Genomic DNA, 13,628 nt, shown 5'->3' on the forward strand with positions numbered 1-13,628 from the left:
TATAACTTCAACCAAACTGGGTTGTTCCACTTCTTTGTCTTTACGTGTGCAAATTAGTCCTGGCTGTGCTCAATGACTAGCAGTACAAGTTATCCAGGCATTTGTCAATGAAGTGTATAATCTGGTTTTGTTCTTAGACTATGATTACCTTTCAGCCACCTCTGTGCTTTATCATTTATTTGATTGTGATGTCCTTCAGTAGTGTGTGCATAAATGACTGTCACCATTGTGGATGTATGTTGTTGTTGTTGTAGGGTTCAACACAATTTTTCAGCACACGATAAGCTATACATGGCGGCCAGTATTAATGGTGGAGGAAGAACCCGGGAAAACTCCAGAAAGAACCACCGACCTACAAGAAGCTACTGGCAAGCTTTCTCACATACCCACATTGGCTGAATCTGAGACTCGAACCCACGCAGACATAGGTACGATGGCAGTGATCCATAATGGAGAGTGCTTTAGACCACTCGGCCACTCGGGGCCCCATGTGGATGTGTGTAGTTATTTGTAATTTGTAGTGCAATCAAGTGAATGCATATGTGCATACTTAATTTAAAATTAATTGAATAATCAAACTCTGATTTTAGGTTGCTCAGTTTTATTTCAAAAATAATTTAATCAAACTCAACAATAACAGATGTGAATATGCAATTAAACAATATGATACAGAATTAAAAATAATTGAAAGTATCATCTTATTTGATTATACTGGCACAGTATTTCAACTTCAACAATAAAACAAAGAAAATAAAACTGGTTAATAAATGCAATTTCAATTACACCAGTTGAAATAAATATATTAATGGAATTATGATGAAAATTTCAGATCACTAAACCTTCATATGGATAGTTATTCTTTGTTATATGAAAATTAAAGCTGTATGCCTATAATGTTAGAGAAATCATTTGTATACAATGATTTTACTTATTACTTCCCCCTCCCTTATCTGAAATAGACAATGATCAAATCAGTTTTATTTACTACAAGTTGAAATACTATTAAATTTAATATATGTACTAAAAATTTGGTTTCTGACCTAAAATGGGGATGGTTCCCCAAGATAAACATTTGACCATTCTCCAGATTCTGCCAAGCTTCTGGTTTATCTACCCTATGGAATCCAGTACAGCATATGGAATTCTTCAGAATTCATACAGCATTCTGCAGAAAACCTTGTGGAAAATCTTACCCCCCACTACAAAAGATATTCAAGAAAATAAGAATATTCAATGAAGAACAACACAATTTTTACAGTAACATGATAAAAATTCATTAAATAATAATTACCTCACATAGAGTACAATTTCTTTGTGGAGAAATATAAAAATAGTCTTCTACAAAACTTCAGAAATTTTGGAAGCATGAATCAAAACCAGCAATGACCCGGAAGTGAACCCTAGTGTGGTCACTGCATGAGGTCAAACATCACATTTGACTAAGAAGTAACAGGGAGGAAAACAACTGCCAACTGCAGGTGCAAAACAATAAACAGTTAGAAAATTATATAATAGATACAGGTATTTATTTCATTAGAGTTGGTTGCATCCACTGCCAATGAATTTCATTGCTGATTGTTCTTAAAAACATGCTCATCACACATCAACGTGGACCCCTCATAGATATAACACTGCTGTAAACATGCTAAATCCTTATACATTGCAATATAAAATGCATGTCTATATGTTTTAAAGATCACAATGCCATGTAAAGCACATGATCAATAGTTCTAAGATCACACTGCAATATAAAGCATTTGACCAATAGTTCTAATACGAGGACTCACCATAGATGTAACACTGCTGTAAACATGCTAAACCCTCACAAATATACCTCATGCAGAATTTTAACAGCTTTACAGTTTTAACTTGCATTGTTTAGTGCTTCTTGTTTCATTTGAAGATCTTTTCTTCCTATAGTTTTTGTGGCAGTTATTTTCTTCATGGTTTTGAAACTACTTTTAATTGGCACTATTCAACTAGTATTGTGCTGACCTTACAATAAATTCCACAACAGCTACCAATCATCTTTATGACAGTTAACTATATAAGTTGCCCAGGAGTGACAGTATTCCATGAGCATTACACATGAATGTTAATTATGACTGTTATTGTTTTTACAGGCTACAGATTAAGGGCATATACTGCAATGTCAAGAAGTCTCTCTCTTCTTTTAAAAACAGATTTACCAGTATGTTTTTTAAAAATACAATCGTGTCATAAGGGATGGAAATAAAAAATATTGTTTTTTGCTTGACATGGCAGGCATGCACAGTTTCCTTAGTTTAAGGCCCTGCCAAGCAAATTGTAGTGAGAAGAGCCCTTTGTGGTGCATTTTGTGACAGAAGCCTAATGAAGCTTACTGCATGATGATCTGTTAATTGTAAAATTGTCTTATTATGCATCTGTGCATAATCATGGCTCTTTATGAACTTGAGTCAGTGTCATGGTACTTGTACACCCATGTTGTATTTGCTGCTTTGCAAACACTAGGAGTTTAAATGGCATAATTTTTTCAGGAGACAAATACATAGGTTATATTCTGAAGAAACAGTGGGAGCAAATAGTGGGAGCAATTTTGTAGAATATGAATTCAACATAATGCTGTTGATTGGACCTGGCTGCCATATGGGATAAGCTTAAGTTTGGACTGGAAACCATTATAAGTCTTTTCCAAACAACTGTTTTGTTTGAGGAAAGATCATTTGTTGAAGATAATAGACTAAATTTTAATATCAGTAATATCATACCTGTCATTATTGCAGGATGAAGATGTCCTTTCTGTCCTGAGTGATGCAAACAAATGAGTTTGACACAGAACACACTGATATGGTATCCTTATTCTTTGGGTTGCCTGTCCCCTCTCACCTGTAGCTTAAGGAGGCAGAGGAGGTGGAGAGCTGGTCTTTCAGTAAAGCAGTAAATGAGGTTTACCACCTTTTGCCTAGTGACCTGTGTCCTGGACTTTCTGGGGCAAACTCTCAACTAGATCTCTTACTTCCCCACTTGGTCATAATCAAGGCGCTCGCTCAAAGGTTTAGTAACTGCCAAGACTTTGTTGGCCAATGTAAGACATGGTCTGTCTCTGCATCTGTCTTGTGACCCTTGGTAGCCTCTTCTAGCTATAAGGTCCATACCCCTTCCTGGCCCACTAATCCACCCACTTTGGATGCTGAAACAGCTCCAGCAGGCATTTCTATGGGGACCTATGGCCACCTTCCAGTGAAATAGAATCCATGTAGCAAAAGGCTAAGTCTATAGTAACCATAGCCATACATGCTGACTTTTTCTAGCAGTCTCATTGTGCCTGCTGAAAAAGGAATCTCTGCTGCCATTGATTGTTTGTTGGAAGCAGTGGTAAAAACTTGTAAGCATGTATTTTCCTTGTCCATGGTCTTGTCAATGGTACTTCTTCACCTCTGCAATGATAAGACTCTGGCCCTAGAAGGGCAGTTAGCAAAGACCCAGGGAGGAAGTTAGCATACCCTCCCTCTTTCCCTAAAGACTCGCTCCATCTTCTGCAGAGCTTACCTCCTCCTTTGGTTCCTATTGGAACCAGACTAAGTCTCTTTTCATAGGCTTGGTTTTGGCATGATGGTCAATGACTGGGTCCTTTCAATAATTAAAGATGGTTACCAGCTTCAGCTGCAGGATCTCCTTCTTGTAAAGGCTCTCATTTTCTTCTGCCAGTTAAATTTGGTGCAATTTAAGAAAAAGGTTCACTCCCTTCTTCAGAAGGTTGTGTATAGAGGGTGTTAAAAACCCCAATCTCCAGCCCTCTGTTCCTGGACTTTCCTGGTGCAGTAGAGAGGGTGTTAAGTGACCAAACTCTGGCCTTCAACTACTGGATTTTCCTGTTTTTCAAGAAAGGGGAAAAGTCTGTTCTAATTATCAACAGATTTCTGCTGCAGGAACTAATCAACCTGGTGATCACAACCTCAGTCAGGAATGCAGTAAGACCTGGGCTGTCTCCATCAGTCTTTAGGATTCACACCTTTGCATCCCTATCTTACTTCCATTTTCAAGCTATGCTGTTTGGCTGAACCTCCACAACCAGAACTTTTACCAGGGTCGTGGTAGTAGTTGCAGCCCATTTAAGGTCACTAGGTTGTTGCTGTTGGTTTATCCCCATTTTTCAGATTACGATAGGCTATACATGGTGGCCAGTATAAGAAGAAGAACCCAGGAAGACCCCAGTAAAAACTGCTAACCCACTGGAATCTACTGGCAAGCTTTCTCACATACCCACATAGGCTGAGTCCTAAACTCCAACCCATGTGCTGGGGTGAGATGGCATTGATTAGTAACGCCATGCAAATAAGATTACTCAGCCACCTGGGGCCCCAGGTCACTAGGTATCCTAATCCTCCAATATTTTGACAGTTGATTGAGCCACAATGACTTGTCCGATAAATCAGACCCCCAAATCTGAGTGTCTGATAGCACCTATTCATGAAGTTCAGGCTTAGTTTGCAGACAAATCTGTGTACATTTTAGACATTTTCCAGTATTTCTTGCATCTCCTGAGCTATTGTAAGTTGATGGGTCCTTTTGGCGATATGAACAGAATATTTCCAGTGTAATCCAGTGTTCAATGAAATGTAAAACCACATGGAATAGCACAACCATAAGTCCTGTGGCCATTTTGAAATTTGTGCTAGATATGGCTGTTACCACGTACTGTTATTTGTCTAAACCTTGCACTGGAGTGTTCTGGAAAGATTTGCATGCAGCAGAATTGCACATTTTAATGAACAGGTGAGCTCATACCAACAAATCATCCATCAGTATCAACACAGATTCATGGGGTCTAATTTATTGGACTACACAATGACTGGCTAGAGTCCCTCCGACTAGATCTGTCTCACTGTTGGTCCATAGTGACCAGCCTGGGTCTTCTGGGAGAAATCAGAACTCACTCCATTTCAAGATTTGTCTATTTTAGGACGAACTTCCTAACAAAAAAAGGATCAGTATGTGTCCCCCAGGACCAAGCAGACACGATCCTGTCCCTTTTGGAGACACTAATAGTACAGATAACATTATCAACTTGTCTTTTTCTTTTTCAGCTGAGGACCTTGAACTCCACAGTGGACCTGGTTCTGCCAGGGAGACTGCACATTGTGTCCAATCCAGTGTCTCCTTTAAACAGTGTAGGAAACTGCACAGGGACCCCTTGAATGCTCCCGTTTTTTTGGGTTCGGGATTTCCAACATCAGATGATTTGGTGGACAAATCAGGACCAGTTTCTGTCAGGAGTCCCCATGCACCCACTCCCTAATCCCACTTTAACCTGATCGCAGATGCATGAGATTCAGGGATGGGCATCTATTAGAGCTAGAATGGCTGGTTCTACACTCCACATCAATAACTTGGAAATGAGGGCAGTATTCTTTGGCCTTCAGAGGTATATCTACCAGTTGAGAGGTCACTGTGTGATGGTCTTCTCCGAAAAAACATTGGTGGTAGCATACCTCGGAGATAAGAAGACATACATGCACCTTCTCTCATCATGGAGGCTTGGAGCCTACATCACTGGGCAACTTCAGAAGGAATTACTCTCCGAGTTCCCTACATTCCTGGCAGAAAGAATACTTTAGGAGAGTGTCAAGGAAATGGCAGATAGTCCATCATAGAATGGTCATTCCACCAATTCATAGCAGACACCCTGTTCCAACTTTGAGGAACTGCTTTGCTGGACTTGCTTAACTCCAAGTTAAACAGCAAGTTCCCCTTTGACATTTCCCCAGTCCCCAACTAGAGGGTCTGGGCAGCAGATGTTTTCAGCCTTAAGTAGGATCATCAGTTCACTTCCCACCTTTTAGATTATCGTTCAGGTCCTACACAAAGACACTTCACTGCTTGGCTCATTTTGATTGCCTCTCTGTGGCCCCATTAATCATGAATCAATGATATTCTCAGTCTGCTGGTATACTGTCCCTGGACCTTAACTCAGAGGAGGGACCTCCTGTCACAGCTCAAGGGTTTTCTCCTACACAAAACCCTAGATTCTTTACCTTCATACTTGGTTATTTCTCAAATGATCACTCTGCAAAGGGAAGTTTTTGATCCAAATTGCCATGTTCATCATTCAGTCCAGGAGAAGATCAACATCTTGGGTGTATGGCCCAGTGGAGTATCTTTTGTGTATTACATGTCAATCCTAAGTGGTTGATTTTCTTCTCTTTATTTTCGAAGAAAAACAATGCTCAGTTTCAACTATATAGAGCTATTGACCAGCTCTTTCCAACACTCTCAAAGTGTCAAAATACCTGGCCAGGGATTTCAAACTGCAAAGACCGATGTCTCACTCTCGATGCCTGAATGGAATATTTCTCATTTCTTGTGGTCTCTTAATAAATCCCCCTATGAATCTTTGGGTGACGCTGTCTTTGAGAACCTTACCCTCAAGATGGTGCTCTTGCTTGTCATATCATCTGCAAGCCAAGGAGTGAGCTTCATGTTCTATCTTTAGAGAAGTGCTGTATCAGGTTCATTGGGATTTATGAGTCAGTTTCTTTCATTTGTCAACCAGGTTTTCTTATAGCAAAAAACCAGATTCTGTCATTCACTCTACTCTTGACTGAGATCCCCATTCTCAGCCATGTGTTTTTACTTGTCAGCTTCTAAAGGGAGAAGGAAAGATAGGAAGCACAATTTCCTCCCCCATTAAAGGTTCTCTCACACTACTTTCTCTTTTTACCTTCACATGTTAGCCCACCAAGGTGAAGACATTTTCTCACTGGCCCATTCATTATTGCAGACTCCTTCTGTAACAAAGGTGAGCATTGATTGTATTTGTTTTTTTATTTGCCTCCCACCATATTGACCATTTCAGCTATGCAGTAGTAATAGGTATGATAGTACTGTTTTTAAAATGTAGTTTTATTGGTTGGAAGGGTGGTAAACTAATTTTAGTGATGTAATCCTTACCTGTTGCTATTGCCCAATTCCATCTTTCCATCTTGCATTGATGTTCCACTATGTTAGGCTTCTTCCTCGAAAAGAATAATGGGTGGCATTATGTATGGGCAGTATGTTGGGAGTGTCTTGCAAGGTGATCCATTGTTCTAGAATCTTCCTCTTCACACTAATGGGAGGATGAAAATTTTGTCACATGGTGAGGGTATTTTCCTCCAGGAAAAGTAGCAACTATGTAATAGCAACAGGTAAGTATTACATCATCAAATTTAGTTTATGCCCACCCCCCTCAATACCTTGCATGTTTATTGTCACAATAGTACACTGGTCAAGAAGTCTTTTTAATTGCACTCCCAAGATATGTAAAGATTATTCAGTCTTGTTTATGATCTGTTTAGTAATTTTCATACACTAGGCAATTGTTTGTTGATGGCTGTAGTGTTGGTTGTACAAGAAGCTGCCAATTTGTGTAACAGTTTGTGTTAAGATCTTCCAGGGGATTGAAATAGCATGGCTCCATGACATATTCACAGTTTTAAATGTTTAAAGCAATAAATGTTAGTCATATCTGACTTTCTTACCCTTGATTTAATTATTTCTATTTGTTATTAAACAATTTTTTACAACACTGATATTAAACTAAGTAATAGTAAAGAGAAAAAATGAACAAGTTTTGCAAAAAATAATTTATTTTTCTATAATACAAAGTGAAAATTTAAAAAGAACTTACCAGTAGTCCTTAAACTTCTGTCACAAGTCCAAAGTTATAGTGTTATTCCCAGTGAATTCCAGTGGTGTTCAAAATTAATTCCAATCTTGAATGTGCTAATGTACCAATAGCCTGAGATAGTGTTGATGTGCTAATAGTCTTACTGTATCACAATGAGATAATGTGAAATGTCTCTAAATGAATTCATAATAATTCCAAATTTGTGATTTAGTTAACAAATAATATTGAACATTTTGTAATTCCAGTGAATAATTTAAATAAATAAATCCTCTCTCAGATATTAACTGAACACAACTAAAATTGATTTCTTTAAAGAGTGATGTTAAGATAGGAATGAACAATTCTGAAGTAAGCATCCCTAAAAATAAAAAGACACAATAACAAAACCAGGATGATGGTAAGTTTCACATCAGATTCATAAACAATATCCCTTCTAGAAACTTCCCAGGTCAAAAGGTCACATAAACATGTTTACCTCCAAGTGAAAATGATGTAAAATCATAGACAATAATTAGCTACATAATATGTTGCTTACAAAAAAACCCCACATTAATCAGGTAGGTTCAACTCCTGTCCTCATTTATGGCAAAGATAATCACAAATACAAATTAAATATACATAAAACTTTACTTGTGTTTTAAATAAAGAGGGGAGTTACTGCCATAATTCTCTGCCTGTATTTTCTAATCTTCCTTGATGCATTATTGCAAATGGCTGCTTGCAAGTGCTACTTGCATAATTCTATCCATTTACATTGTATTCTTCCTTGATGCAAACTGTATGTGGCAGTTTGCAAGTGTTACTTTCCTTCTGCATTATTGTCAATGGCTGCTTGCAAGTGCTACATTCATAATTCTAGTCATGAATTTTCTATTTTTCATTGATGCAAGCTGTAAATGGCTGCTTGCAAGTGCTTATATCTACTTTCCTTCTGTGTTATTGCATCTCGCAATTTGACAACTGCTGAATTGATTCTTTAGTTTGTCATATGCAAATGCTATGTCAGTTATTACACGTTTTAATATTCTATTTATAAACTTGCTATATCACAAGTTACACAGATTGCACCTTCTAAAATCATGATTACAATGTAGCATCAAGCCGGTTGCATGTTAGCATCATGGAAGTTTTTAGCATAAAATAATGCCTCATTATGACAACAGATGGCGCTGTGACGTCAATTTCTTACAATATAACTACTCCTGTGACTCTAGCAACCACTTTAAGGCATGTTTGTGCATCTTATTTAAAATATTCAAATTATATTACCGCATTACAGTCAGCTGATTTCTCAGTATTAATATTCTGAAGAGAGGTGGCCTGCAAGAAGTACAATACAAATTGAATGTACCTGGTATCAAATTGTATACAATAAGATGTATTTACTCAACATTATACTTCCGCTGACCCTTCCCACCCCATTTTTATTTGGACATTTTGTGGGTGTAATTTACCACTACCGCATGGTGGCAGAATAGGGTAGCCAGTTACAAGCAAGGTTTAAGGTCTGATTTGTTTATATATTCTCATTCACAATGTTATCAATTTAGAGCATGTTTTATTATTTTAGAGTGCAGTGCAAATTCTGCTTTTTGTATCAGTAACGACCTCATAGGGCTTGAGTAAATTGCAGATAATTGCACCTCAGGGCCATGCTTTCTCTTTGTTCTTCATTCATGAGAGAGAGAGAGAGAAAATAGTACATCAGAGATGAAGATTCTGTTTATTCTCTCATCCCTATGAAATTAATGTTTACTGTTAACCTGCAGTCTACAGTGGCAGTTTATATATATATATATATATATATATATATATATATATATATATATATATATATATATATATATATATATAACAAGAAGGTAATTATTCAAATTATACAGATTTCTTTTATATTTATGTCATTTGATGGTTATGCACCAGCCAGGATACATGTATGCAATTATATTGAATCAAACCTTAAAAAAGACATGGATCAATAAAATCCTGAATTGTATAATTATTGAGTAAGATCAGAAGAGCTTTTTCCCTATGTTGGTAATTATCACTAAATGAAAGACCCCATGACTACCCTAAAACAGCAAAAAAACTCCTAAAACACCCTCAGCTACCCAGAATACATGTAGGCAGTTATATAAAATAAAACCAAATAAAAAGACAGCGATCGGTACAATTCTACCCTGTATAATTATCAAGTAAGATAAGTAGAGTTTTTTCTCTTGTTGATACTCACTGAAGGAAAGACTCTATGACTGTCTCAAACCATGCTCATCAACCTAGGATACATGTATACAATTACAATAACTTAATGAAATATACTGTTTTTTTGTGCATTCTCTCTCTCTCTTTTCTCTCTCTCTTTGATCATAGATAATTCACTAAACTACTTTTATATTGCAAAGAGCAGCACACTTAATAAGTCAGAATCATGCATCAATACATTCATATTTCAAAATTCTTTTAAATTTTTTAAAAAACCTTTAATGTGGCAAAGAGCAGTTGAATAATTAGAACCTAAGAGTACTATATTTATAATTTTAAGAATCTTTAACCAAATTATTATTTTTAATTGGTTTGATAATGGTAAGAATTACAATAAATAAAAGTAAAATCTCCTGTAACATTATGTCTTTTGTCTCTGATTATTTCCACTTTTAGAGACAAAAGTTTTAAAGGATGCAAACCAGTTTTAAGGCTGTTTTTTTAATGCATTCAAAGGTTGAGGTTCTGTACATTAAAAATGCAAAATAAGTATTGGAAAACAATCATACACTAAATCTAATACTTCTAATCGCAAGTAAACATTTTTATCACGATATGAACATGATTTTCCAGAATTTTATTATTTCAGTTTTTGCGACAAAATATGTTCCAAACTGAAGATTGTGATAAGAATAAGAAAACCTTAAGTAATACTTAATTTTTTAATGTCATTTTACCTTTAAACTATTTTTATATGCTATTGATATTGCTCTGAAACATTATTTTCGACGGTCCTTGTGTACAATAGTATCACAGGAAAAGATAGACGTCTGTGAGGTGCATCAAAATGGGTGGCTTATAATACGATCCTTACAACCAGGGGTCATTTGATGAAAACTCATTAAGAAGAGTACGTGGGAATATATCATTGTCATTTCTGATCCTTCCTTTGCTAAAATAACTAATGTTTCCAAAATAATGAGAGATATCACTAAGAAGTAGATTTCTTAAAGGACGCAGGTCAATACTTAAGTGTGTCAAACTGCCATTGAAGAAGATGGACCACCCTCCTGCAGTGTATGCATTTATGTTTTTGAAAGTTGCTATACATCACTTAGATCTTTGAAAAAACACATGCTTTTAGAGAACTATCAAAATTTTGTTGCTAACTTACACCTTAAAAAAGGGGACGAATAAGAGTTACAATGTTTTTCGACACAAAATGAATGATGTAAAGCTCTGTGGGGAGCATTAATTATTTCTGGTAATGGAGAAACTTTACAAATTTACAGCGCCATATGTTGTCACAATGCCATGCTAATCTCAAGTATGCCATTATGACAACAGATGGCAACAGGAGTTGGACAACAAAGATGATGCTGATAAAACTTAGTATTTACATTGTTGCAAGGCCATATCTGCATGATAACAGCAGTTGGAATGACGTAAATGTAATATGGCAAGTTCATAAACAGAATATAAAAAACCTTGTGATAACTGACATAGCATTTGCCATATGAAAAACTACAGAATCAGTTTAGTAGTTGGCAAACTGCAAGATACAATGATGCAGAAGGAAAGTAGATCTAAACACTTTCAAGCAGCCATTTACAGCTTGCATCAATGAAGAATAGAAAAGTAATGACTAGAATTATGAATGTAGCACTTGCAAGCAGCCATTGACAATAATACAGAAGGAAAGTAGCACTTGAAAACTGCCACATACATGTACAGTTTGCATCAATGAAGAATACAATGTAAATGGATAGAATTATGAAAGTAGCACTTGCAAGCAGCCATTTACAATAACACTTCAAGGAAGATTAGAAAATACATGCATATAATTATGGCGGTAATCCACCTCCATATTTAAATAGCAGTACATCTGATTTCTAATTTCATGTTGCTAAAAATAAGTATGTTACAGCAAGGTTCCCCCTGTAATTCTCCAGATTTTAAAATAGTGTTTTGGGGACTTTTATAAATCCATGGGATGAGTGATGTTATACTGCAGTGGTACAATAATTTTTACTTGCCTTGATGTGTAAATGAATTGAAAACAGTACCATAAAATTGCCTGTATATTTTTTGCAGAATTTTCTATTTTTGGTATTTATTTTCTGATTTCAGTCAAACTCCTGAAAATAAAAGCATAACACGCTGTTCTAAGGACAGAGCATTTGACTCTTCCATGTTTATGTACACATCACCTTCCTTTGGCAAAAACAATTCTGCCATCTGTGAGAACAGATGGAATAATATGGATACAATCACACTAAAGTTTAACTGCAGCTGCCAGACCTGTGATAACACCCGCATAAATGAGATAATCCACTTTCTGATACAGGAGATCGATAAAAACTGTCAGTGTGAAGTCACAGCCATGAACGTCATGGGTAAGATAAAATGACATCTAAAGTCAAATCTGTTTACGTTTTTTATAGACAAAATGATATTATGTATTCACATTTTAGATAAAATTCTAAAATTCTTAAAGTGCAGAGCTTTCACTCACAGTCATGGAGAAAAAACAAATTGTAGTACAAAAAACTCCAAACTTGTTTATCCAATGCAAGCTAGTGTTTGTTAGATAAGTCCATTTTGCTGGATAAACAGGTTTAAATGAGAGTTATATGATTTCAGAATTACATGTTTTCATTTATTAGCTCTACTTATCATAGACCAGAAGAATTTATGGGATGGTCTCTTGTCCATCGGCCATCTGTCCATTAGCACAAGTTTGTTACTGCTACTCCTCCTAAATTATTTAGAGGATTGCTATGAAACACACATTTATCCCATGGTTATGCTAGTCTTAAATGAAAATGGTGCAGCTCAAACAGTCAGTATGGCTGCCACAGTGGCCATCTTGAATTTTTTTTATTGCTGCTTCTCCTGAATGGATGGTAAGATCAGCCTGATGTTTAGTTGGTCCCAAATGAAAATGGTAGCAATCTGATGGCTAATATGGCCAACACAGTGGCTCTCTTGAAAATCTTATCATAGATTTTCATCCTGGAAGGCTGGTCATATCAGCATGAGATTTTCACCAGAAGAGTTCTTATGATGTCTAACTACTTGTAAATAAAAATAGTACCAGTTTGACATCCAGTATTGCTACCACAGAAGACATCTTGGACATATTGTTACCACTACTCCTTCTGAAAGGAAAGTAATACTGACATGAGGTTTCCACAAGAAGACTTCTTATGGTATTTAGTTGGTCCTAAACTAAAGTGGTGCCAGTCTGATCTCCAATATAGTTATCACTGCAGACATCTTGAAATTCTTTCATTTGCTACTCCTTCTGAACAAAAAGTAATATTTCCTTGAGATTTCACCAGAAGATGCCTGGTTGGTCCTAAATGAAAACAGTGCCACTTGGACATCCAGTATGGCTGCCACAGTGGCCATCTTGAAAATCTTGCTATTGCTATTCCTTCTGAATGGATAGTCATATCAACATCAAGTTTTTACTCAAAGACTTCTAATGATGCCTGGATGGTCATAAATGAAAATGGTGCTCTCTGAACCTCCAGTATGACCAGCACAGTGGCCAAATTGAAAATCTTATCACCACTCCTGAATAAACGGTCTAATCAGCGTTTCACTGAAAGTCTTCTTATGATGTCTAATTGGTCTTAAAAAATGGTGCTGATCTAACCTCCACTATGGCCACTACAATGGCCATATTTAAAATCTTATCACCACTCCTGAATAAACGGTCTAATCAGCGTTTCACTGAAAGTCTTCTTATGATGTCTAATTGGTCATA

General features: G+C 36.5%; 1 protein-coding gene across 12 annotated transcripts in view; it reads left to right on the top strand.

The window, feature by feature from the left end:
- LOC149804782 (uncharacterized) overlaps positions 1 to 13,628 on the top strand; it is a 41,845-nt gene that overhangs the window by 20,741 nt on the left and 7,476 nt on the right. For all 12 annotated transcript variants that reach the window (XM_089944527.1, XM_089944530.1, XM_089944483.1 and 9 more), the window contains one exon: positions 11,984 to 12,249. In XM_089944527.1, the coding sequence (XP_089800653.1) occupies positions 11,984 to 12,249 (266 nt within the window). The remainder of the gene's footprint in view (positions 1 to 11,983; positions 12,250 to 13,628) is intronic.

This window comes from Sinohyriopsis cumingii, chromosome 2, assembly GCF_028554795.1.
Source record: "Sinohyriopsis cumingii isolate HCF-2022 chromosome 2, ASM2855479v2, whole genome shotgun sequence".
Classification (NCBI taxonomy): domain Eukaryota; kingdom Metazoa; phylum Mollusca; class Bivalvia; order Unionida; family Unionidae; genus Sinohyriopsis; species Sinohyriopsis cumingii.